This window comes from Panthera leo, chromosome E1, assembly GCF_018350215.1.
Source record: "Panthera leo isolate Ple1 chromosome E1, P.leo_Ple1_pat1.1, whole genome shotgun sequence".
Classification (NCBI taxonomy): domain Eukaryota; kingdom Metazoa; phylum Chordata; class Mammalia; order Carnivora; family Felidae; genus Panthera; species Panthera leo.
In genome coordinates this window covers 36,049,976-36,076,033 of record NC_056692.1, presented here as the reverse complement: position 1 = coordinate 36,076,033, position 26,058 = coordinate 36,049,976, and the positions used below count along the sequence as shown (strand labels likewise).

Below are 26,058 nucleotides of genomic sequence, written 5' to 3'. Positions count from 1 at the left end.
TGGCTTTGGCTGACTTTTCTGGGACCGTCTTTTGAGAAGTATGAACGGTAGCGTCTGTGGCCGAGTCTGCTGCACCAAGCACCATTCTGTGTGGTTGACATATATTAACTCGCGTAAGCCCCACGATAGCCTCATTTTACGGATGGGGGTGTGAGCTTAAGAGGGTAAAGGACGTACGCAAGGATGCACAGGGCCAGGAGGTTTTCAGTACCGAAGCGGGGATGGTTTTCATCTGTTGGGATGAGGAGTAGAGAGAAAAGCTACGTAAGCCGTCCGCTCGGGGCTGACCGAATAGGAAGTGATCTAAAAAAAGGGAGTCCACCGTCTTGCCTCAACCTAGACCACCTTTCTGTTTAACCAAGAAACCAAGCACGCCGTGGGTGGGAGGACGCGATTCTGGCGACCGGTTCCGGGCGTCGCATTGTGCTGTTGATTTCCGTCGTGGAACCGTGTTCTTGGGGAAGGCGCCTTTGAGAAGGGGAGGGGAGAGACACCGATCCATTTTGTACGGTGGGGCTTCGGTGTCACTGCTGGTTTCTAAATCCGTCTCTGGACGTTTCGTTCTCTCTCCTGGGAACGTCGACGTGTGTGGTGGGGCTGTGGTCAGTGGGGAGGAGGTCTCCGAAGTTTATGACCCTCCGAGGGAGCACACGCTCCTGGCGACTCCAGGAGGTTGATTCGGGGTTCCGCAGTACGCGTGGCAACTTTGTTAACCGGAGGCCCTCACTCTTGCCGCTCGTCTGTTTTTTCCTACAGATGGCCCAGCGGAAGATACGAGACATCCTGGCCCAAGTGAAACAGCTGCACCAAAAGGGACAGAGTAACCAGGCCCAGGCACGGAGGAAGTGACCAGCCCCTTCCCTTCGCGGCGACTCAAGGACAACGGGCTGAAGTCGAGAGCGCGTTCTCCCCAGCAGGCCTGAGAATGAGTGGGAATCAGGGACCCTTGGGCCGGGATGTAGACCAGGTTTGCCCGCTTGGCTTGAGGAAAGACGTTCCAGTGAGGAACCCTGATCCCTCGGCCCCACACGCCCAACCAATTGGCCCGACACTGCCCGCCCCTCAGGGTGTCACCGTGGAAATTCTAGCTCAGGGTGCTTTTAAACGTGGATTGTTGAAGTAAGTTCTCCAGGTCCCACCAAGAGAGTGGGTCAGGCCCCAGTGGGAAGAGAAATAAAATTTCCTTCAGGTTTTTAAATCATGCAGAGGGGTGTTTTAATCAGCCTCAAAGGATGGTTTGCTTCTCAACCCGAAAATCCTTCCAGCCTTCTCCTACTTGGTTCGTTGATTAAAATACCTCTACTCTCGTGCCCTGACATAACCTCTTCCTATATAGCCTCTTCCTGAAGTCACGCTAATTGTTTTATCTGTACTGCTACCAGAAAAGGTGGGAACCAGTGCATTGTTTTGCTTACGTTATTGACTCAGAGGAGAAGACACACCAGCATCTATAGTTTAAGTCCACTCCTTCCCTAACCAACCGGTAGGAACAGCAAGGAATAAAGAACGGGGGAGAAATGTGATTAAACTGTATAGTAATCCACGTTTAAAAGGAGTGCCCTTATGGCTGATCTAGTCCAGATCGCCATCTTGAAAAATTGGCGCGATGAAAATGTTCTCCACTCTGTCGGGACTTCCCCACTGAGATTCCCTGCCCCATTCACGTCCTTCTCCCCATCTAGGTGCACGTGGGCGGTAGTGAATGCTCGGCAGGGTAGGGGCTGACCACTGTACTGTCCCTGATTCCCACCATTCTCAGGCAGATTTTATATTTTTTTAAAGTCTATTTTAATGATTGGATATGAGCACTGGGAAGGGGACGTAACTCCCCTTGATAAAGTCTCAGTTCCACGGAGGACTTGAGTGGCCCCAAAGGCTGCCACTGTGCCCTCACTCCAGCCCGTGTGCTCCTATAAGGGCTGGTTCCCAGAGGCAGGGGTTGTGGGGCACTCCCCCGCCACGGCACTGTTCCCTTGGTGGAGGTGGGATGTGGAACCCAACCCCGAGCTCCCGGTGAAGCTGAAGTCCACCGTCTGGCGTACGTTATGAATATCCAGTAAATGGGAGAGTATTTGCTTCTGTTGTTATCCCAGAGGCATGATTTAACCGATGGCTTCTGCCTCCGTGAATCACCGGCATGACAAAAGTTGTGCCTAAAAACAAAGTTCAAAATACCAGCAACCCTATGCACAAAGGGGTAAATAAGCTTAATTTATTAATTTCCCAGGCTCAGTAAGATCCCGTTGGAAGTTCAGCCCTTGTGGAAGACAGCAGCCATCAGTTGAATGAGGTTGGGCCTCCCCTCCTAATATACTGATTGTCAACGCATATCAGCCAGGTGGTGCACTTTAGTTAGCTACCTTGGACAATGCTATCAAGTGTGCTGGGAAGGGAGGAAGGCCTCTCTGCATGTGGAAAAGCCCATGCGTGGAGTCCCCTCCTTCCGACACTGCAACAACAACAGTAGTAACAACGAGACAACCATGACACGTGGGCGGAGTCAGTCAGGTAATGCTGTGCGCGAAGTAAACTACCTCAAGGTATGAAGTTACCTCAGCAATTACTTTCCTTTTTGTTCCCCCCACCTTTTTTTAACCTTTTTTTTTTTTTCTTTGCGGCTTGCTGATATTTTATATAAAAAAGAAAAGCAAAGCAAAAGAGAAGCTGATAGTCTTGAATATTTTATTTTTTTAATGAAAAGAAAAAAAAAAACGAGAAAGTTATGTTTCATAATTTCTTACAACATGAGCCAGTGTAAGCCTTTAGGATCTCTCTATGGAGAACAGGCCCTATGGGAAGGGCAGCAGGGGCTGGCTCTTTGGGAGGAGGCTGGGGCTCAGCGGCCCAAGGTGGAGAGAGCCCGGGGTGAGGCCCTGATCTCTGACTCCCAGATTCCTAAGCCACTGGCCTCTCCTGGGAAATCCCGCCTGCTGGGGATTCAGAGACCTAGCAGAGCCGTGGGCCTCCGGTGGCCGAACAGCAGTCCCCAGCCACCTGCTCATGGCGTCTCCTCTCTCCCTTTTTGGTTAAAGGGCATCCCAGCCAGTTCTCCCCACCAGTGGTGCTGTTGAGATATTTTTAAATAATTGCCTCCGTTTTATCGAGGAGTGAAATAATATCTAAAAAGTATACCCACTTAAAAAAACAAAAACAAAAAACCCTCTATTTCTCTTTCTAGAAGTATGGGAGCCAAGATTCCGTTGGTGGAAGAGACACAGCTGCTCTCTTACCCTCAGAGAGGTCCACCTGGTTTGTCATTGCAGTCTTTTCTTTTTTTGGTGTTGTTTTCATTTCAGTCCCATCTTGCTGTTCCTTTGGGTCTGCGTCAACAGACCAAGGAGCAGACAGACACTCAGATGATTGCCCCTTCGTCTCCTGTCATCTTTAGATTGATCTGATTGGTTCTAACAGCGGACCCAAACCTAAAGGAATTCTTGATTTAGGGTGGTGCGTGCAAGAAGCAGTCGGGGGGTATGGGAATGTGACTGGGGGGCAGGTTCCTGCCTCGCTCGTGTCTTATCCTTGCGTCCCCATGACATTCCTTTACAACCTCCAGAACTGTCTACCCCGAAGAGAGGAAGAAGCAGGAGAGCATTTAGGGGTGATATCAGGCCTCTGTAATTGAGCTTCCCACCTGCCCTAACCACAAAAAAAGGGTCTCCCAACTTCCATCTCTGGCTCTATATGCTTTAGCCCAAAATGAAGCAGATAACGTTCAGACATCGGCCATTTGGTGATTTAAGGCGAATTTCCAGCAGCAAGCATGCTTTAATATCCGGTTCAAACTACCAGCAGAAAAACAAAAAACAAAAACCAACAAACAAAAAAACCACCCACAGTACCTGAAATGTGATTGTTGCAGTGTTCAGTTTCCTTGGGATCCTGCTCCCGTCACACCTTAAGCCCACGTCCTTTTCCTTTGGCTGGTTCAGCTCCCGGAAGAGACCAGGAAGTGTGGCGAGGGACTGTCAGACGTTAGTTGAATTAGGCACAGCTTCCACTCATCGCTGACATTTGCCCAGCAGGAAAGTTGTGAAAGTTACCCTATCAGAAGCAGAAGGAATATGGTTTGGTGGTTAAAGTTTAGCGGGATAAAGGGACCTGTCTTGGTGGGCCCGCCTTTGACCCTTAGGCTAGGTCTTGGGGCAGCGCCTTGCCCTCCTGCACATCACCTCCATTTCCCCGTCCTTGGCGAGATAAGTCAACGCGGAAAGCACTTGGGAGATTTGGATGATCAGAGAAAAGTGACTTTTAGAAAACCACTTCTATACTGAAGAGAGAGAGAGAGAGATATATATATGTGTGTGTGTGTGTGCGCTACATATATATTTTTAAGAAAGGACCATCTCTTTAGGATATATTTTTTATTCTGTGGAACACACAAAAAACCAAAATGGTTTGATTCACTTAACTTCAAAGCTGCATCTGACAGTTACACCCGGATGGCTTTAATCCCCTCTAGGGTCTGGTTGCCTTTTGCAGTTTGGGTTGTGGACTCGGCTCCTCAGAAGGGTCTGGGTAGGAGAGAGCCATACGTAGGGACAGAGTTTTATCTCCTGCTGCCCTTTCCTGCCCTCCCCTGGGTCCTTGTCAAGTCCTTATTCCTTTCCCGTGAGCTCTCCACCTCCGGGGGGGGGGGGGGTGGTGGTGGTTGGGAGCTATTCTTAGGTATGCCTCACTATTGGCAGGAAAGACCCCATGTAAAACCCAGAGAGCACTGCGGGGAACACTCCAGGTGGCTCTGTGTCCGTTTTCCTCTGTGCCAAAGACAGACAGACAGACGGGGGCTGAGAGAGGCCGTTTCTGAAGCCAAGCAGTAGCCATCTTTCAACGTATACTTGGGCCCTCTGAGAGGGGCTCCTGGAAACAGTGCGAGCTAAAGACCCGTCCCTTCCCTTCTGAGGCTCCTGGGGGACGTGGGGGCGGTGCTTAACTTGCCAAGGGGGTAGGGAGCTGAGAAAGGGGTCCATTGGCTCCTGGTTGCACTTTGGGGAAGGAGGGGAAGTTTGGGGCTCCTCCACGTGGGACTGCTCTCTGTCCCCTGCCCCCACCGCAGAGATAGCATGGCGAGTTCCCTTCAGGCCTGGCAGACTGGCAGCGAGGAGGGGCCTCAGTTAGCTCTCAAGGGTGCCTTCCCCTCCTCCCACCCCAGACATAACCCTCTGCCAAACTGGGAACGAGCAGTGCTATGTAACTACCTCACAGAGCCCCAGAGGGACCGCCCAGGCTTCCAGTTCACTCCGAAGCCAAAGCCGGCACCTCTAGTCACCCCTTTCCTCCCACCTCCCACCCGGGGGGGGGGGGGCGGGGAGCGGGGAGGCGATCTGCTTTCATTCTCCTGAAGTGTTTTCCGGGGAGACCCTAGTTAGTGGCTTTGACATTCAAACCGCGCCACTGTTTTTTGCCTGTTTGTTGCAAACTGGTGGAAGGAAGACAGCACAGCCTGACCACGGTAATTGCAGGAAGATGGGAGACCTCCATGCCAGGGGACATAAAGCCATTTCCCTTCCAAACGCTCGATGCCGTAGACGCAGAAACGTCTCTCTGGTACCCAGACTTCGAGTAACGCCAGCTGGAAGCTTCGGTTTCTTTGGATACATAAGGCTTCTCTGTCGGGGTACAGGGCAGGGAGGAGGCCTCGTGACCGAAGGTGAAGGTAGAGGGCGAGGGCCAGATCCCAACCTTGACCCTTGGGCCCGTGCACCTCCTTGGGGCACAGCCTGATGTGGGCACCGTTAGCGTGGTGTCTTAGCGTGGTTGAATCCGGACTGACGAGACATTGGAAGAAGTTTTCGTTCTCTTAAACAGCAGGAAGCTCCTCGGGAGCGTGTGTTTTCGAGTTACCACATGTGATGGATGCTACGAGTAGAAATGGATTAACTACCTCAATCCTTACAATAAGATTGGAACCGAGGGCAGGGACTCGTGCATAAGGGTATGAATCCTAGCCAGGAGAAGTGAGTTGAGGCTTGTGCCACAAAAAAGGTTTGTTCTTGAGGAACAGGCAGGCCTGCCAGGACTTCCCCCCACCCCTGTCCAGGGGGCTGGGCGGTCTGGCAATTAGGTCCCCCCCTCCCCTTCCGCCTTCCTTGCCCGGGGGTCCAGCGTGTCACCCCTTTCCCTCCGGCTTGACCTCCGCTCACTTGCTCTAGCCTATCTCGTTGGACCAGAGAGGCTGGCTGGAGGTGAAATCCGGGGCTTTGGCCTGGAACCCATCACTCAGCCCTAGCGTCAGGAAGCCTGGGGAAGCCAGAGCTAAGACCTCTTCAACAGGGTTTCTTTGAGATGCTCCGCCTCCGCTGTGTCCTCAGTCTTCGCACGGGGGGGCGGGGGGGGGAGGGGGGAGGACAGTTGGCTCTAGAAGAGGTGGTGCGGGATCCTTTGCCCTGAGAGAGTCCAAGGCCCCCGGTCCTCTGGTCGCTCAGGCGTCTTTGTAGTCGGGGAGTCCACTGGGCGATCCCAGCCCCTCCCCACCCTCTAATGGACCTCCTCATAGAAGCCCCATTTCACTTTTGTTTTATCTACCTCTTAGCAAGACAATAGAGATAAATTAGGTAGTGGCAACTCCACTTGCTTAGGTTAGGGGGGGAAAAAGATTTCTTTTTCCAAAGGAAAAAAAAAAAAATATTACCTTAAAAATACTTTCCAAAAAATTAAAAAAAAAAAAACCAAAAAAAAAAAAAAAAAAAGAAAGAAAGAAAGAGGGAGACATTTTCCAGTGACCACTGGATTGTTTTAATTCCCCAGACTTTTCTCTTTTTTTCCCCCGTAAATAAGTTTCACTCTTTGGCGAGTTTCTCCACTTGTTTAAGATAATGTGCTGTCCTAACTGGGACGGCGATCACGGTCTGCCCCCCTGGCTTGTCCCACCCCTACACCCTGTTCCCACCAGTGAGTTTTACCTGCGCTCCTCCCCCTGACACCCTCCCGGCCAGGTGACTTCCGTCCCCCCAGCAAGAATAAAGACTGTGTGTGTGTGTGTGTGTGTTGGGGTGCTTAAGTCTTGACTCACCTTTTTCCCCCTGTGGGGGTTGGGAGGCCACTTGTAACACTTCCGTGTACATTTTATGTAACCCACTGCAATGTAAAGGTGTTCAAAATGAATTTCAGCAGATGATGAGTTAGCATAATGAATAAACATCCTCTGTCGCCACTTGGATGCTCCCCTTTGCTCCAGCATCTTCCTCCTGGTCCCGGAAACCAGAATAAGTCAAAGGAGCCCCCTCCCCAGCGCAAAGTGAATTCGCATCCAGTCCTGAGACCCCTCTTAACTCAGGAGAGTGGAAAGTGTGTTTTTCTGGAATGCGGATCCTGGTGGCGGCCGGAAGGGGCTCCTGCATGTGACTGTGCTATCCCATTTTGTAATTCGCGGCCACTTTGAAAATTGTACCTGGCTGGAAGTCTGCCAGCCATCGCCACGGTATTTTGATTGTACCCTTTCTCCCACCCTTTAATCTGTACTTTGCTTTGTCGGGGGAGGTGGGGCAGCTGACTCAGACTTTGCGAATTTGTTCTTTTGCTGGATGGGCGCTCCAGCTTTTCCCATGAAGGTTGTTTAAGCTACAGACCACTTCATTCTGCTGTTTCAATTTCAAAAATAAAAAGGAAACTTCTATCGAAAGCTGCGCGCGCGTGTGTGTCTGTGTCATCTCGGCCGGGGGGGAGCTGGTGGTGGTGGTCTTTGGGGTCTGGTAGCGGAGATGCTCAGACCTCCAGCAGCCGACTTCAGTGTTGAGAGTCCTGGTTCCCAGGGACCAGAGTCACTCAAATGCAGACGAGGCCTTTTGCTTAAATTCACTGACAGCCAACAAGGAGTGGCCTTTAGATGGTGCCTTGCTGTTAACGCCTTTTGCATGTTGGAATACGGCCTCCGCCGTGTTGCAGAATCGGTGCATGTTGGAGAATCAGTGCAGAGCAGTCTCGGTGGCTCTGGAGGTCAGGAAGAGGTATTACCCTTCCTGACCCCTGCCCCAAGAAAAATTACGCAAATGGCTTCTTCCTTCCGGGTTTCCGTCACCAGCTACCGTGACCCTGCCCTCGCCTAGTTTCCTTTCTGAATGTCAGCAAGGTGGAGGGACACAACCTAGACTCCCAAGCGTGGCTCCCCGGATTCTTGGTCCAGCCCTTTCTGCCCTGACATCTTTCAAAGATGACCTGATGGTACAGGGCGATACCATGCTTAAAAGAAACGTTCTAGGCCATCTGTTCAGACCTAGGGCTGTTTGGACCCTGAATAGATGGGTCTAGCGCCAGTTAATGGTGTTGTGAAGTCTGATGTTAAGGGGACACGCTAAGAATGGAATGATCTGTCCCTCCTCCTTATGTCTGTCCTGGGTATTGGGCAGATCTGTGAAGATTTCACTTCCCCCCACTCCGGGACGGTGGGGAACATTTGCTAAGAATGGTTATACCTGTCGTTTCTCCTAATCCTCTCTCTCCACATCTCTTCTTTTTTTCCCTACGTAACCCAATCTTTTTTTTTTTTTTTTTTTAGTTTATTTTGAGAGAGTGAGAGTGCGAGTGAGTGGGGGAGGGGCAGAGAGCAAGAGTGGGGGGAGGGGGGAACCAAGCAGGCTCCATGCTGTCAGCGCGGAGCTCGAACTCACGAACCCCGTAAGGTCATGACCTGAGCCGAAACCAAGAGTGGGATGCGCGACCGACTGAGCCACCCTGGCTCCCCAAATCCAATCGTGTTTGCGAAAGGTTTAATTAAGGTGGATCTGGATAAGTTAAAAGTCTTTAGGCTGGGTTTAGTGTTGGCGGTTATTTGTGCCCTCCCACATAAGGAGATCAATGTCGGGACATGATTTTCCAGTCTTGCTGGAAACTTCACGCAGGAGGTGAATATTTATTTGTTCCCTGCCCTGTTTCTGAAATCATTTAAGGTGGCTGAAACACGGGGATGAAGCCCTGTGGACACTTTGCTGATAATGGCCAACGTTTGTTGGAATCAACAGTGTGCTTACATCCATTTAAGGCACTCGGGGCCTTACGTGACAGCGTGTTTAACTCTCCCAACAATCCTGAAATGAATGTCACTCCCCTTTTATACACAGAACCGAAAATCAGACAGGTTATGTTACTCAAGCCACAAAGCGTTTGATTCTAGAACCCAGACCTTTGCCAGTACAGCTAACCACCCATCTCTACAAGAGGAACCTTCGCTGGTGTAGGCGAAACACGGAAGCTACTTCTGCTGACGGTTTGCGAGAACACCCTTCTTTTCACCATCTGTGTAAGTAATCAGTGGTAAATGCACAAAAGCGGCTTTTTGTATCGTTCCTGGTCGAATCGGTCAGAACTGGCTTTGGCCTTGCCTTCCCATGTGTGCACGAGCCTGACAACTTTGGTGCCCGGTGTGGGGCCCATGAAGGTACGGTGCCCTTAAAAGACTGGAGGCTGCATGGCAGGGTAGGGGGTGCTACACGTGCCCCAGGGTCTGGTAGCTTAGCCCTCACCTAAGTCGTGGGCGAGAGGGCAGGTGTCCTACCTATTCGGGAACTGCGTGGGTCAGGTTGGCGTATAGGACTTTCTGGAACCTCATGGTTAATACCACCTGTGGATAGACGTTTGGAGGTCAAGCGGCGAGAGGGAGGATCGGTGCTTTCAGGTGTTAAAGGTGAGTTTGAGGCTGAGTTGATGGCCACTTAAAACCGAAAGGAAGTGCGGGGCGCCTGGATGGCTCAGTCGATCAAGCATCCGACTTCAGATCAGGTCATGATCTCACAGCTCATGAGTTCAAGCCCTGAGTCGGATTCTGCACTGATGGCCCGGGGCCTGGAGCCTGCTTCAAACTCTGTCTCTGTCTCTCCCTTCCCCTACCCCCACCCCCGCTCCAGTGCTCATGCGTGCTCTCTCTCTCTCAAATGTAAACAAACATTAACAAAACCCAAAAGGAAGCGCAAAGTTGTGCAAGTTGCTGCGTAATTCCCACAGTGTCTGTGTTAAAACTCCCTGGTTTGTGTTTCTGTTTTGTTTTGTTTTTTTTTTTTTAAACACCTAATGGATTTGGGCCAAAAACTTGCAGGAAAGCGGTGGGAGGTAGTAGGAGGGGTGGTGCCGAGGTAAAGATAAAGTAACTTTGCAAGTGAAGGGTCCAGACCATTTACAGTGTGAACTGTCATAACTGGGACTGAAATGTGTCACAGGCTGTACTGTGAATGTACACAAAGTGCTAGAAAATTCTTCGGGTGTCCAAAATTTTCAGTCTATGATGATATCTTTTTTTTTTTAATCTCTGCATAGGAAGGTTTTTATTTTTTCCATCGTACATTATATTGCTCTATTTGTCTATAATAAACATGTATAGTTATATAATATTTATTTACTTATTTATTCATTCTTTTTTATGTTTATTTTTGAGATAGAGAGACAGAGCATGAGCAGGGGAGGGGCAGAGAGCGAGGGAGACACAGAATCGGAAGCAGGCTCCAGGCTCCCAGCTGTCGGCACAGAGCCCGGCGCAGGGCTCGAACTCACGAACCCGAGAGATCGTGACCTGAGCCGAAGTTGAACGCTCAACCGACTGAGCCACCCAGGCGCCCCTAATTCATTCATTCTTGAGAGAGGGAGAGAGAGTACACTCTTGCTTGCCCGTGGTGGGGGAGGGGTAGAGAGCGAGGGAGAGAGAGAATCCCAAGCACGCTCAGCGCTGTCAGTGCATGGCCAGACCCGGGGCTCGAACCCACGAATTGTGAGATCGTGACCCGAGCCGAAATCAAGAGTTGGACGCTTCACTGAACTGAGCCACCCAGGTGCCCCTTTATTTTGTATTGAGGTCAAATTGGTATATAACGTTATGTTAGTTTCAGGCGTATGGCACAGCAGAGTGACACGTGTATACTCCCTGCAGAGTGATCGCCACAGTAAGTCCTTACCATACGGTTGACCCCCCCCCAAACCCTTTTCACCCACCCCCTCCCTCCTTTCCCTCTGATAAACACCACTGTATCCTCTGCGTCTCTGAGTTTTGTTTGTTCGGATCGCTTTTTAGATTCCACGTAGAAGTGAAATCATATGTGATTTATCTTTGACGTATTTCACTTGGCTTAATGTCCTCATGGTGCATCCATGTTGTCACCAATGGCGACAACATTCTTTTCTGTGGCCGAGTGGTATTCCGTTGCCGATACAGATCACATCCTCATCCATTCATCCACCAATGGACGCTCAGGTTGCTTCCATATCTCGGCTGTTGGAAATCACGTTGCAATGAACGTAAGGATACGTGCATCTTTTCGAGTTAGCATCTTCCCTTTCTTTGGGTAAGTACCCAGAAGCAGACTTAGAATTGCTGGATCGTATGATCGATGTACTTGTAATTTTTCGAGGACCCTCCGTATTGTTTTCCTTAGTGGCTGCACCAATGTACATTCCCACCAGCAGCATCCGAGGGCTCCCTTTTCCCCCACATCCTCATCAACTCTTGTTATTTCTTGTCTTTATAATGATGCCTTGTTGTTTGGCGAGTTAGAGATCCCAGTCTTCATGGCTTTGGCTGCCTGCCAGGGGGAGCGACCACAACCAGTAATCCCAGCAACTCTCGAGGCCTGCCGGCCAGGGAGAGTGTCTTGAAACAGTGAGTTTCCCTGACAGTCCAGGGAAAGCGGCTGTTTTTTTACAAAGTAAAAAATTCCATGTTCCTAATTCAACATTTGTAACTCTCAGCAGAAGTTGGTCAAAGTTGGCCTATGTGTCTTGCTGTAAAGAGGCTCTATTAGGGGCGCCTGGGTGGCGCAGTCGGTTAAGCGGCCGACTTTGGCTCAGGTCACGATCTCGCGGTCCGCGAGTTGGAGCCCCGCGTCGGGCTCTGTGAGGACAGCTGGGAGCCTGGAGCCTGTTTCAGATTCTGTGTCTCCCTCTCTCTCTGACCCTCCCCCGTTCATGCTCTGTCTCTCTCTGTCTCAAAAATAAATAAGTGTTAAAAAAAAAATTAAAAAAAAAAAAATGAGGCTCTATTAGTTTCCTAGGGAGGCTGTTACAATTCCCTCGAAGCTGGTGGCTTAAAACGGTTCCGGAGGCCGGAGGTCTGAAATCAAGGTGTCAGTAGGTCAGTTCTGGAGACCCTTAGACCTACGCCTCTCTTCCAGCTTCCGGTGCTTGACAGCGGTCCTTGACCCTCCTTGGCCTGTAGACAAATCACTCCAGTCTCAGCCTTCGTCTTCACATGGTCTTCTCTGTGGCTCTGTCTCTGTCTCTCTGTCTCCTATGAAGACAGTCGTTATTGGACTTAACGGCCCACTCTCATCCAGGATGATGTAATCTTGAGATACTTACAGACATCCGCAAAAACCCTTATTTCAGATAAGGTCACATTCTTTTGTTGTTGTTGTTTTAACTTTCTTTTAATGTTTGTTTTTGAGAGAGAGAGAGAGAGAGAGAGAGAGAGAGAGAATGAGTGGGGGAGAGGAAGAGAGAGACGGAGACACAGAATCCGAAACAAGGTCCAGGCTCTGAGCTGTCAGCATAGAGCCCGGTGCGGGGCTCCAACTCACAAGCAGTGAGATCATGACCTGAGCTGAACTCGGGCACCTAACTGACTGAGCCACCCAGGCTCCCCTTATAAAAAAAGTTTTTATGTTTATTTTTGAGAGAGAGGGAGCATAAGCAGGGGAGAGGCAGAGAGAGAGGGAGACACAGAATCCAAAGCAGGCTCCAGGCTCTGAGCTGTCAGCACAGAGCCCGACACGGGGCTCGAACCCACAAATGCGAGATCACGACCTAAGTCGAAGTCGGACGCTTAACCAACTGAGCCAGATGCCCCCAGACAAGGTCACATTCTAAGGTTCACGGTGGCCATATCATTTAGGAGGATGCCATTGAACCCATACAGAGGCCATACTTCATGGGGCTTGGCCCACCTACCCCTGACAAGTTGGTTATATTGGATTTTTAACACCTCTTCTTCTGGAAGTTGAGGAGATCGCAGTGTCCTTTTGGAAAGACATAGGTGAGACCCTGCAGCCCAATTCACCAGCTATGGGTTAGGATGTTTGGATGGTGGTGACTCTGGTTGCTGAAGCATTTGGTGACAAGGGGGACAGGTGGTACTTTACTGTGGCCCCAAGACCCCAATGTTTTGGGTTGGCTAGAGTTACAGATGAAGGGGAGGGGCTTCATAATTGTTCCTCCTCTTGCACAAGAGAGAAGAACTCCTTCCCTCCAACCTGTGGCTGTGACTGTAGGTCAAATACTCCCTGGTGGTCAAGGGCAGTCATTTATGCAGAGCTGTACTAGGGTCTGCTCTTAGAATGAGTGGGAAGGGAGGAACATTGGGGATGGTTTGGAGCAAAAGCTTGATTCTCTCTCTTTTTTTTTTTTTTTGAGGGAGAGAGCGAGAGAGAGCATGAAAGCAGGGTGGGGGGGGGGGGCAGGCAGAGGGAGAGAGAGAAAGAATCTTAAGCAGGTTCCACGCTCAGCACAGAGCCTGAGGCGCGGCTTGATCCCACGACCCTGGGATCATGACCCGAGCCGAACTCAAGAGTCGGACGCTCCACCGACTGAACCACCCAGGCGCCCCAAAAGCTGAATGTCTTGGTCACCCTGGGCTGGTGTAACAGAATACCACAGACGGTGTGGCTTATAAACCACGGAAATTTATTGTGCACAGTCCTGGTTCCCCGGGAGCCTGGGAAGTCCAAGGTCAAGTCATAGGCAGCTTGGGTGTCTGGCGAGAAGCAGCTTCCTGGTTTAGACAGCCGTCTTCCAGCTGTCCTCCCATGGGAGGGGGACGACGGAGCTCTCTTGGGTCTCCTACAAGGGCCCCGATCTCAGTGGGTCTTTACCTCAACGAGGAAGCACTGGCCTGCCCGAGAGAAGCTTTCTGAGAGGTCCGCGTGGGCGACAGGAAGGGAAAGCTGTAACTTCCCTCCGAGTCACCGTGACCTCAGCCTGGATTTATAATGGAAAACGTAAGCACCCAGATGATGAGGTAGCCACTCGGGGGTCGGACTGACAGTTGGCACCAACTGTCAGGGACAATTAAATCCAGAAAACTTCAGCCCCTGGGCAACTAGCTCCCCCCAAATGGCGGCCCAGACACGGGTTGAGGTAAATCCCCCTTCGGGCTGCAGGGGAGAAAACGAATCGAAGGTCCAGGCTGTAGGTCAGTTGCATGGGAAATGGGTGTCATATCACTCAGGGACTCTTAGATGGGCTGCGTCACGTTCTGGGGCTTCCTGAGCACAACCCTTGGTAGCAAAAAGTACCCAGCAGTGGGCGGCACCTGGGACATTCGCTGGACCTTTCAAGCTGGCATCATCCCCAGGCGGCAGGTGGCCCTGAAAGACGGATGGACTCCCGAAAAGGGAAAACCCAGAAATGATAACTAACCGGCCAGATGAGGGTCACCTCCCCGCAGAACAGATTTCAGACGGGTTCGGTCTCTGCATGTGGCAATTCCCTGGAAGGTACCTCCCACTGAAGTCAGTTATTCAAGGGGGCGCCTGGGTGGCTCAGTCGGTGAAGCGTCCGACTTCGGCTCGGGTCATGGTCCCGCGGTCCGTGAGTTCGAGCCCCTGGACGGGCTCTGTGCTGCCAGCCTGGAACCGGCTTTGGATTCTGTGTTTCCCTCTCTCTCTCTGCTGCTCCCCCCACTCGCGCTCCCCGCCCCCCTCCTCGAAAACCAATAAACATGAAAACAAAACAAATAAGTCATTCCATTGTGAGTTTGGGGAAGAGGGCCAGAATGTAGGAGACCCAAACCACATAAGTAGCCCTCTCGTTCTGCTTTTCCTCCCCGTAGCCAAGAACCATGTTTTAGGAAAAACCAACACCTGCCTAATTCTCCACCTGGACTCCTGGGGTCAAAATCAGCTCTACTTTCCTGGTCGGCTCAGCCTTGACCTCAGCTCCTCTGATCACAACCTTCTCCCTGCCAGGCACCAACCTGGGGTTTGCAATCACTCCCCACTCACCGCAGGCAGAGCGTGGGAGCCGTACAGACCTGACCTCAAATCCGGGAAAATGACTGTTCACTAATCTACAAGGTAAGGATATTAATACTACCCTCGTTAGCGCGAATAACGGCCTCTACGATGTGGATGTTATCAAAGGATCGCTTTGATAATTAAGAAAACAAACGCCCTACTGAATCAATGACATCGATTGCGAATAAGATGACATCGATTGTGAGGCGCAGCATTATTTCGTATATTATCAGGCCATCGTTGCTTCTTTTTGAGGTTTTTTGGTTTTTCCGGTAACGCTATTGAACTACAGGGGCGCCTGGGTGGCTCAGTCGGTTAAGCGTCCGACTTGGGCTCAGGTCACGATCTCACGGTCCGCGAGTTTGAGCCCCGCGTCGGGCTCCGGGCTGATGGCTCAGAGCCTGGAGCCTGCTTCCGATTCTGTGTCTCCCTCTCTCTCTGCCCCTCCCCCGTTCATGCTCTGTCTCTCTCTGTCTCAAAAATAAATAAACGTTAAAAAAAAAATTTTTTTTTTAAAAGAAATACAATTCCACTCAGCCATATCATCCTGAACCATAAAATTCACCCACTTGAAGTGTGTAATCCCTTGGGTTTTGCACAGTCAGAGTTCAGCATCTATCACCGCAGCCCCGTTTTAGGGCATTTTCATCCCTCCCCCACAGAGAAACCCCGTTAATGGTCGTTCCCCATTGCCCCCTTCCTCCAGCCCCCGGCAACCAATCTGTCTCCCTAGATTTGCCTGTGTGGACATTTCATAGACATAGAACCGAACAAGCTATGGCCTTTGGTGACTGGCTTCTTTCACCTAGCCAGTGTTTTCGAGGTTTGTTCAGGTTGTAGACGAAACCAATACAGGCATACCTCGTTTTATTGCACTTTGTAGATGCCACGTTTTTTGTTTTTTATGTTTATTTATTTTTGAGACAGAGACAGACAGAGCATGAACGGGGGAGGGGCAGAGAGAGAGAGAGGGAGACACAGAATCTGAAACAGGCTCCAGGCTCCCAGCTGTCAGCCCAGAGCCCGACGCGGGGCTCGAACTCGCGGACCGCGAGATCGTGACCTGAGCCGAAGTCGGCCGCTTCACCGACTGAGCCACCGAGGGGCCCCGCTGCCACGTTTTTTGCAGTGAAAGCTTGTGGCAACCCTGGAGTGAGCAAGCCGATGGCGCCATTTTTTCCAACGGCGCTCGCTCGCTTTGTGTTTCCGTGTCACCTTTTTGTAATTATTGCCACGCGTCAGACTTTTTTCGGTTATATATGTTTGTTACGATGACGTCTGCCCAGTGATCTTTGATGTCACTTACTGTGCCTGTTTTAAGGGCACCACCAATAGCACCCATGTAAGACAGTGAACTTAATCCGCAGGCATCCCTGTTCCCTGAGACCCGGCAATAGGGAAGTCAGGCCCGTTAAAAACCCGACAGTGGCCTCTAAGGGTTCACGGGAAAGGGAGAGTTTCACATCCCTCCCTTTAAGTCAAAAGCTGGAAATGATTAAGCACAGCGAGAAAGGCATGCCGAGAGCCGAGATAGGCTGAAAGCCAGGCCTCTCGTGCCAAACAGTTAGCCAAGTCGTGGATGCCGAGGAAAAGCTCTGGAAGGAAATGAACAGTGGCAGCTGCGGTCAACACGGGAGTCAGGAAGTGGAACAGCCTTATTGCCGATAATGGAGAAAGTGTTAGCGGTCTGGAGAGAAGATCAAACCGGCCACAACATTCCCGTAAGCCACAACCTCATGCAGGGCAAGGGCCCCAGGGTTCTTCAGTTCTGTGCAGGGTGAGAGAGGTGAGGGAGCTGCGGAAGGAAAATACGAGGCGAGCAGAGGTTGGCTCGTGGGAAAGAAGTCCTCTCCATACCATTAAAGTCCAAGGTGAAGCAGCACGTGTTGATGTACAAGCTGTAGCACGTGATTCTGGAGATCTAGCTAAGATAATTATTGATACCAGATTTTCAATACCAGATGTCCATGGGAGGCAAACCAGCCTTCTTTGGAGGAAGAGGACTTTCATAGCTAGAGAGGAGAAGTCAATAACAGGCTTCAAAGCTTCAGAGGATAGGGTGACTCTCTTGTGAGGGACTAACGCAGCTGGTGACTTTCAGCTGAAGCCAGTGCTCCCCTATCATTCTGAAAACCCTCGGGCCCTGAGGAGTTATGTTAAGGGACGCGTGGGCGGCTCAGTCGGTTGAGCCTCCAACTCTTGATTTCGGCTCAGGTCATGATCTCAAGGTAGTGGGATCGAGCCCCGAGTCAGGCTCTGTGCTGACCATCGACTCGCACGGGATTCTCTCTCTCTCTCTCTCTTCCTCTGCTCGTGTGTGCTCTCTCTCTAAAACAAAACAAAACAGAAAAAACCAGAATGACGTTAGATTCACTCAGCCTGTGCTGTAGAAATGGAACGAAGCCTGGATGACAGCACATCTGTTTACAACATGGTTTCCCGGATATTTTAAGCCCACTTAAAGAACTGCTGCGTTGGAAAGGAAAAAGGTTCCTTTCCAAAAGATTACTGCCCCTTGACAATGCACCCTGGTCACCCAAGAGCTCCAGTGGAGATGTACAATGAGATTAATGATTTTTCATGTCTGCTAACACCACATCCATTGTGCAGCCCTTGGATAAAAGAGTCATTTTGACTTTCAAGTCTTGTTGTTTAAGAAATACGTTTTGTGAGGTTTCAGCTCTCCTAGATAGTGATTCCTTTGATGGATCTGAGCAAAGTAAATTGCAAACCTTCTGGAAAGGTTTCACCATTTAATTTTTTTTTTTTAGAGAGAGAGAGCACGAGTTGGGGAGAGGAACAGAGGCAGAGAGAGAGAGAGAGAGAGAGAGACAGAATGTTAAGCAGACACCATGCTCAGCAAAAAGGCTGACATAGGGCTTGATCCCACAACCTTGAGATCATGACCTGAGCCAAAAATCAAGACTCGGACGCTCAACCGACTGAGCCACCCGGGTGTCCCAGGATTCACCGTTTAGATGCCACGAGGAACATTTGTGGTTTGCGGGAAGAGGTCAAAATATCAGCATTCACAGGAGTTGGAGGAACTTGATTCCAACCCTTGTGGATGGCTTTGAGGGGCTCAGGACTTCAGTGGAAGAAGTCCCTGCAGACGTGGTGGAAAAGCAAGAGAACTAGAAGCAGGAGGGGAGCCAGAAGATGGGAGTACGTTGCTGCGATCTCGTGACTAAGTTGAACAGATGAGGGGGGGTGCTTCTGAGATGGACCCGACTCCCGGCGAAGATGGCGGGAAGACTGTCAAAACGACAAACACCAGATCTGGAATATCACACGAACTTCATTGATAAAACAGGGCTTGAAAGCCATGACTCCACAATTTCGAAAGTTCTGTTGGGGATGGTGCTCTCACACCGCACGGCACGCTGCAGAGAAGTCACCCGTGAAAGGAAGCGTCGGTTGACACAGCCCGCTTCCTTGCTGTCTTATTTTAAGAAATTGCCACAGCCACCCCAGCCCTGAGCAGCTGCCACCCTCATCCGTCACCAGCTGTCCGGCTCAAAGCAAAACCCTCCACCAGCAAAAGATCACAACCCCGCTGAAAGCTAAAAGATAGTTAGCATTTTTTTTTTTGCAATAAAGCACTTTAAAATTAAGATGTGTCCTTTTTTTTTTTTTTTTAGACGTAATGCTATTGCACACAAAGCCACAATATCTCCGAGGTATGCCTGTGCTTTTTTTTTTTTTTGAGATGTAATTGACATATAACGTTATGTTAGTTTCGAGTTTACAGCATAATGATTCGATATTTCTATATCTTTTGAATACATCATTGTTTTTATTCCCAAACAATATTTCACTGTATGAATATGCCATACAGTGCATTTTGTTTATGCATTCATAAATTTAAAAAAAATGTTTTTTCTTAATGTTTATTTATTTTTGAGACAGAGACAGAGCGTGAGCAAGGGAGGGGCGGAGAGAGAGGGAGACACAGAATCTGAAACAGGCTCAGGGCTCTGAGCCATCAGCACAGAGCCCGACGTGGGGCTCGAACTCACGGACCGCGAGATCATGACCTGAGCCGAAGTCGGTCGCTTAACGGACTCAGCCACCCAGGCGCCCCTATTGTCTGTCTTTTTGATAATAGCCATGCTAGTGGGTGTCATAGCTCACTGTGATTTTGATCTGCATTTCTTTGATGGCTGATGATGTTAAGCATCATGTCATTGTTTCCTATTAGAAAATTTTTTTCTTGTAATGAGAACTTTAAGATTTACTTTCTTAGCAACTTCAAAATATGCAACACACTATTGTTAACTGTAATCACCATGCTGTACATTACATCCTCATGACTTATTAATTTTATAATTGGAAATTATTTAAAAAATGGAAGTTTGTATGTTTTGATCCCCTTCACCCGTTTTGCCCACCCCCCACCCTGGCAAGCATCAGTCTGTCTCTTAAAAATTTTTCTAAGCTAGGGGCGCCTGGGTGGCGCAGTCGGTTAAGCGTCCGACTTCAGCCAGGTCACGATCTCGCGGTCCGTGAGTTCGAGCCCCGCGTCAGGCTCTGGGCTGATGGCTCGGAGCCTGGAGCCTGTTTCCGATTCTGTGTCTCCCTCTCTCTCTGCCCCTCCCCCATTCATGCTCTGTCTCTCTCTGTCCCAAAAATAAATAAAAAACGTTGAAAAAAAAAAAAAAAAAAAAAATTTTTCTAAGCTTGGGGTGCCTGGGTGGCTCAGTCGGTTGAGGGTCCGACTTCAGCTCAGGTCATGATCTCACCTTTCGTGGGTTCCAGCCCCGCGTCGGGCTCTGTGCTGACAGCTGGGAGCCTGGAGCCTGCTTCGGATGCTGTGTCTCCCTCTCTCTCTGCCCCTAACCCACTCGCATTCTGTCTCTGTCTCTCTCAAAAATAAATAAACATTAAAAAAATTTTTCTTAAAAAATATTTTCTAAGCTTATTTATTTTGCTTCTTTTTGTAAAAATTTTTCATGTTTATTTATTTTTGAGAAAGAGAGAGAGAGAGACAGAGTGCAAACAGGGGAGGGCAGAGAGAGAGAGGGAGACATAGACCCGAAGCAAGTTCCAGGCTCTTGAGTTGTCAGCACAGAGCCTGATGTGGGGCTCGAACTCACAAACTGTGAGATCATGACCTGAGCTGAAGGTGGACGCTTAACCGACTGAGCCACCCAGTCGCCCCTATTTATTTATTTATTTTTTTATTTAGAGAGCACATGTGTATATACACATATATATACGAGAGAGAGAGAGAGAGAGAGAGAGAGAGAGAGAGAGAGAGAATCCCAAGTAGGCTCCACACCACCAGTGCAGAGCATGATGCGGGGCCCAAACCATGAACTGTGAGATCATGACCCGAGCTGAAGTCAGACTCTTAACCGACTGAGCTACCCAGGCAGCATTATTTACAACAGCCAAAGGTGGAAATGACCTAGGTGTCCACCAGTGGTTGAAAAGATAAAGAAAAAATGGAAACCAATTTGACAATAAACTTGATATATTGAAAAAAAAAAAGAAAAGATAAAGAAAACTGTGTAACTATATATGGTGAGAGATGTTAACTAGACTTAGCGTGGTGATTATTTCACTATATACTATAAAGATAGATAGATATCATTCTATTGTATACCTGAAACAAATATAATGTTGTCTATCAAATATACCTCAATAATAATTTAAAAATACCGTGTGAACCAGGTATAAAGTTGTTAAGGAGTTCGCTCAGAGTGTAAAAAGAGAGCTCTAGGTTATCACGGAGTTAGAAATTGTCTGAAGTAGCTACAAACAAAAGGAAGAAGTTTCTTCTATTGGCTCTTTTGTCTGCAGATTATTGGTTGCATTTTCCTTCTTTTCATGTCCAGTAATTTTTTATTGTATGTTGGACATTGTGGTACTATGTTGTAGAGGTTCTGAATTACTTTATCTTCCCATAAAGAATATTACATTTTTCTCCCTTTCTCTGACCCTCCCCTGTTCATGCTCTGTCTCTCTCTGTCTCAAAAATAAATAAAACGTTAAAAAAAAAAAAAAAAGCGGGGCGCCTGGGTGGCTCGGTTGGTTAAGCGTCCGACTTCAGCTCAGGTCACGATCTCGCGGTCCGTGAGTTCGAGCCCCGCGTCGGGCTCTGTGCTGACAGCTCAGAGCCTGGAGCCTGTTTCAGATTCTGTGTCTCCCTCTCTCTGACCCTCCCCTGTTCATGCTCTGTCTCTCCCTGTCTCAAAAATAAATAAAACGTTAAAAAAAAAAATAAAAAAAAAAAAAAGAATATTACATTTTGTTCTGGCAGGAAGTTAAGTTACTTCCTGAGGGAAGACAGGAAGATAGATAACCCTGTCTTGCTGAGGCATGGTTTCAGGCTTTGTTACAATGGGTCTATTTCAGTTTTCAGTTTTATCCCTAGAGTGTATGTAGCATTACTGCTAGAAGAGTTCAGACTATTTGCCAAGCTCTCTTCCTTCTGTACAGGGCACAATCCAGGCTGACCACAAAAATCCATATGTATGAAAATAAAATAAAATAAAATATAAAAACACTTCAGATTTTATGGGAAATTTGCTGCCCTCCGCTGGCCCTTCTAGAGAGAATTTTTTTTTATTATTAAATTTTTTTTTTTAATGTTTATTTTTATTTTTGAGAGAGAGAGAGACAGAGCATGAATCGGGGAGGGGCAGAGAGAGAGGGAGACACAGAATCGGAAGCAGGCTCCAGGCTCTGAGCCGTCAGCCCAGAGCCCGACGCGGGGCTCGAACTCACGGACCGCGAGATCGTGACCTGGGCTGAAGTCGGACGCTTAACTGACTGACCACCCAGGCGCCCCGATTTTTTTTTAAATATGCCTCGCTTTTCATTTCTCAGGATGGGATTTTCTTCCTCAGACTTTGAACAAAAGTCTAGAAACTGGGCAGATAGAACAGAACAGGTGTAGTTTGGGGGGTTAAAGGTGTCAAAGATTCTAGAAGAGGGGCCGAGATTTAGTCTTTGGTGGAAGTTGTGAAGAGATTAAATTAAAAAAAGCAGAAGTTAGGAGAATGGAAGGAAGAAACAAAGCAAATGGAATTTGATAGAAAAACAAATGCTATCTCCCCCTTTAATAAAAAATTAGATCAGTCAGGGGCGCCTGGGTGGCTCAGTCGGTTAAGTCTGACTTTGGTTCGGGTCATGATCTCACCGTTTGTGAGTTCGAGCCCTGTGTCGGGCTCTGTGCTGACAGCTCAGAGCCTGGAGCCTGCTTCACGTTCTATGGCTCCGTCTCTCTCTGCCCCTTCCCTGCTCACACGCTGTCTCTGTCTCTCTCTCTCACAAGTAAATAAACATTAAAAAAAATAAAAAAAATTCGATTGGTCCGTAAGTTGCTATAAGCTAGGCATTAAGAATCGTCTACCCATCTATGACTGCACTATCATCAGGGATGTTTATTTTAGCCAAGTCTCAGTTATGCATGTTGTTAGGGGAGGCCTTGGATAATCAGAAATTTAAATGCTCACCCTAAGCAATAGATTTGCCTACCTTCTCTTTCTTTTAAATTCTTCACTAAGAACCACTCACACATAGGGAATACTATGATTTGCAAAATCATGATTTGGAAAGTTTCTTCTCTCATTTTCTTCCTGTTTGGTGGTGGGGCTTCCGTGCGAAAGACGGGGATGGTTAATCCATAAGCGGAGAGCGTCACGCCCTTGAATGCCTGAGAACCGGCTGCCTCCTTCGCTCTCAGGGGCTCAGTTTTCCATCTGGCCTCTCTGGGGGCTTCCAACAGGCCATCAAAGGATGGGCCCTGGTCGGAGGACGGGGGTCCTAGAACCCGCAGCCTCCTCCCCTTGGGAGGTGGTCACTTGAGTAGGTGCCTTCTGGTGCCCACGGGTGGTTGTCTGCTTCAGATCTCGCCGAGGGCGACAGAAGGACGTGCGGGAGCCGTGGAGGCAGCCGAGGCTTCCGGGGTGTGCCCTCGGTTTGGACCCGGATGTGGAGGTGGAAGGACGTTCTGGCCTCACAGAGGCCTCCAGCTGCTAGAGCCATTCCTGGCCCCTTCCTTCCAGCGGCCACGGGGGCCCCGCGCGGCAGCGCTGCCTGAACAATCCCGCCGCCTCATCTCGCGCTCCCTCTGTCCCCTTAGACGCATCTGACCTTCGGGAAGGAGTTCACAGAAGCGGAAGAGGCCAAACAGGTGGCTCGGCAGGAAGGAGAAGCAGCAATTCCCAAGGTCAGATCGGAAGGACTCAGCAAAGTATACTCACATAGGATGGAATAATGACAAAGGATACAATACAGCCGGAGATCGAAAGCCCAAGTAAATATCAAAGAAGTTCAAGACACCCAGGTCCTTTCTCAGTTGCCCAAAACATTCTTTTTTTGGGGGGATCACAAACCACCAAGATATCGGTGAGATACATAGGTCTTGCAGGAAAACAAGAGGACAGAAAAAAGCAAAGTTATGGACTGAATTGTGTCCTCTCTAAAAGGAAGCCCTAACCTCCAATGTGATGGTGTTTGGAGCCGGGGCTTTGGGGGGAAGTAGTTAGGTTTAGATGATGGCATGAGACAGGGGACCTTAAGATGGGATAAGTGCCCTAATGAGACGTGATGTGATCACGCAGTGAGAGAGTAGCTGTCTGCTAGCCAGGCCGAAAGCTCTCACAGGAACCTGACTATCCCCGTACCCTGATCTCACACTTCCAGGCTCCAGAACTGTGAGAAAAGAACTTTCTTTAGGACACCCGGTTGATGGCATTTTGTTATAATGGCCTTAGCCGATTAATCCATTAATATATGTTGTTCCAGAACAAAAACGTCCCTTATTCCGGGCAAACTAGCCCCGCCTCAAGTTGGGCGAGAATAACTCACCTAATTTCACTCATTTATCGAATGCTTATTATGTTCCAGCCTTTGCACTGGTACTGAGGACATAGGATAGTGCAAAATAAATGAGATCTCCACTCTCCTGATGCTTCCATTCTGCAGGAGGCGAGGAAGTAATAAACAAAGAAAGTGATTAACACGTAAATATCCGGAGGGCACCTGGGTGGCTCCCAGGTTGAGTGTCTGACTTCAGCTCAGGTCATGATCTCACAGTCCGTGAGTTTGAGCCCCGCATCGGGCTCTGTGCTGACAGCTCAGAGCCTGGAGCCTGCTTCGGATTCTGATTCTGTGTCTCCCTCTTTCTCTTTCCCCTCCCCTGCTCATGCTTTGTCTCTCTCTTCTCAAAAATATATAAAAACATTAAAAAGAAGAAGAAGAAGAAATAACTATCTGGTAGTGATAAGTGCTATCCAAAAATAAACAGGGTATGATTAGGGAAACACATTAATATCAAGAGTACCCGCACGTCCTGGGAGGTGACATTAAATTGAGGCCTGAGTGACCAGAAAGGGGCAGCCGTGTGACCTGGAAGAAGAATATTCCAGGCCGGGGAACAGCTGGTATAAAGGCTGCAAGGGGAAAGGAACTCGATGTGCTTGAAAAAATGAGATAAGGCCTGTGGGCCTGGAGTGGAGTAAGGGTGGTGGGAAAATAGAAGCTGAAGTCTGAGAAACAGCCAGAGATCAGATCACCCAGGCCATGGTAGGAAGCCTTATTCCGAGTCAGTGAGAGACACTGGACGGTTTTTAAGCAGGGGAGTCTCATCACCCGATTCACCCTGCGATGTGAAGAATGGCCTGGAAAGCAGGAGAAGACGCAAAGAGACCGGCTGGGACACTTGCGTAAACCAGACCGGAAACAAGCGATGGTGTTGTGGGCCAGAGTAGCACCTGTGACAATGAGGCGATGTGAACAGGTCTGTCGCGTGGCTTGGGACTTGCTGCTAGGTCAGATACCAGGGAGTAGGGGGAGGAAAGAATAAAGGACGATCCCCAGATTTTTGTCTCGAGAACTTTGTTGAAAGAGCATGTCATTTCCTGAATCCAGGAAGACCGGGGGGGACGATCCAGTGTGGGGAAAATTCCGATTTGTTTTCAGTATGTGAAGCTTGCGATGCCTTCTAGACTCTCGAATGTCGGGTAGGCAATTAGCTGTGTCAAGGAGATAGCTGGATGTGCAAGTGGTGTAGAATAAAGAATTTGGCTGGTCTTTGGCTGTGGTTCCGGGGAGGTATCCCCTAAGTCCTTGGGATTTCCCAAGTGACGGGATTTTCTTTGTGAGTCCTGGGCCATTTCTGAGTTAGTGTGAGACTGACGTGGAAAACGAAGGCATAAGAAATACAGAAAAAAAAATGAAACTTGCAGCCCTTGACAAGTACTGGAGACAGGCAGGGTGACCTTCCCCCAGGAACTCAGCTGCCTGGGTGTTAATGCTTTGCTCCAGGCAAAAGACGACCTCAACCTGACATTCGCCTCACCTCCAGGACCCTGTAAGTCTTCTTTAACATATGAAAATCCCTTGGGGCGCCTGGGTGGCTCTGTGGGTTGAGCGTCTGACTTTGGCTCAGGTCATGATCTCGCGGTTTGTGGGTTCGAGACCCGCGTCGGGCTCTGTGCTGACAGCTCGGAGCCTGGAGCCTGCTTCAGATTCTGCTTCAGATTCTGCTTCAGATTCTGTGTCTCCCTCTCTCTCTGCCCCACCACCCCCACACTGTGTGTCTCTCTCCTTCAAAAGTAAACAGACATTAAAAAAATTTAAAAAAATATATGAAAATCCCTTTGAAGGGGCGCCTGGCTGGCTCAGTCCGTTAAGCGTCGACTTGGCTCAGGTCATGATCTCGCGGTTTGTGAGTTCGAGCCCCGCGTCGGGCTCTGTGCTGACAGCTCAGAGCCTGGAGCCTGCTTCAGATTCTGTGTCTCCCTCTCTCTCCGCCCCTCCCCCACTTGTGCTCTGTCTCTTTCTGTCTATCAAAAATAAATAAAATGTAAAAAAAAATTTTTTTTTAAATAAAAAATTCGCGAGATCATGACCTGAGCCAAGTCGACGCTTAACGGACTGAGCCACCCAGGCGCCCCAAAAGAATTTTTCCTTAGCTGTTCACTCCTGGACCCCAATATTTCACATCAAGATGACTCAGATGGGGACTGGCTAGAAAGAGCAAATGGGATTAGACGGTTGGAATTTTGAGCCTCACCTCCAGGCAGGGGAGGCCAAATCATGAATGCAACCACATGATTAATGTATCAATCCATCCTACCTATGTAATAAGACCTCAGTGAAAATTCTGCATACCCAG

General features: G+C 49.2%; 1 protein-coding gene and 1 long non-coding RNA gene across 3 annotated transcripts in view; both read left to right on the top strand.

Moving 5' to 3' along the window:
• Positions 1 to 2,604, top strand: part of IGF2BP1 (insulin like growth factor 2 mRNA binding protein 1) — a 41,444-nt gene extending 38,840 nt beyond the window's left edge. For both annotated transcript variants that reach the window (XM_042915135.1, XM_042915134.1), the window contains exon 15: positions 757 to 2,604. In XM_042915135.1, coding sequence (XP_042771069.1) covers positions 757 to 849 — 93 coding nt within the window. In that variant the 3' untranslated portion in view covers positions 850 to 2,604. The remainder of the gene's footprint in view (positions 1 to 756) is intronic.
• A 7,979-nt stretch (positions 2,605 to 10,583) lies between these two features.
• LOC122207121 lies at positions 10,584 to 23,924 on the top strand. The gene is made up of 3 exons (XR_006196666.1): positions 10,584 to 11,264; positions 14,880 to 14,987; positions 23,020 to 23,924. It is a non-coding gene; the product is annotated as an uncharacterized LOC122207121 (long non-coding RNA).
• The last annotated feature ends 2,134 nt before the right edge of the window (positions 23,925 to 26,058 follow it).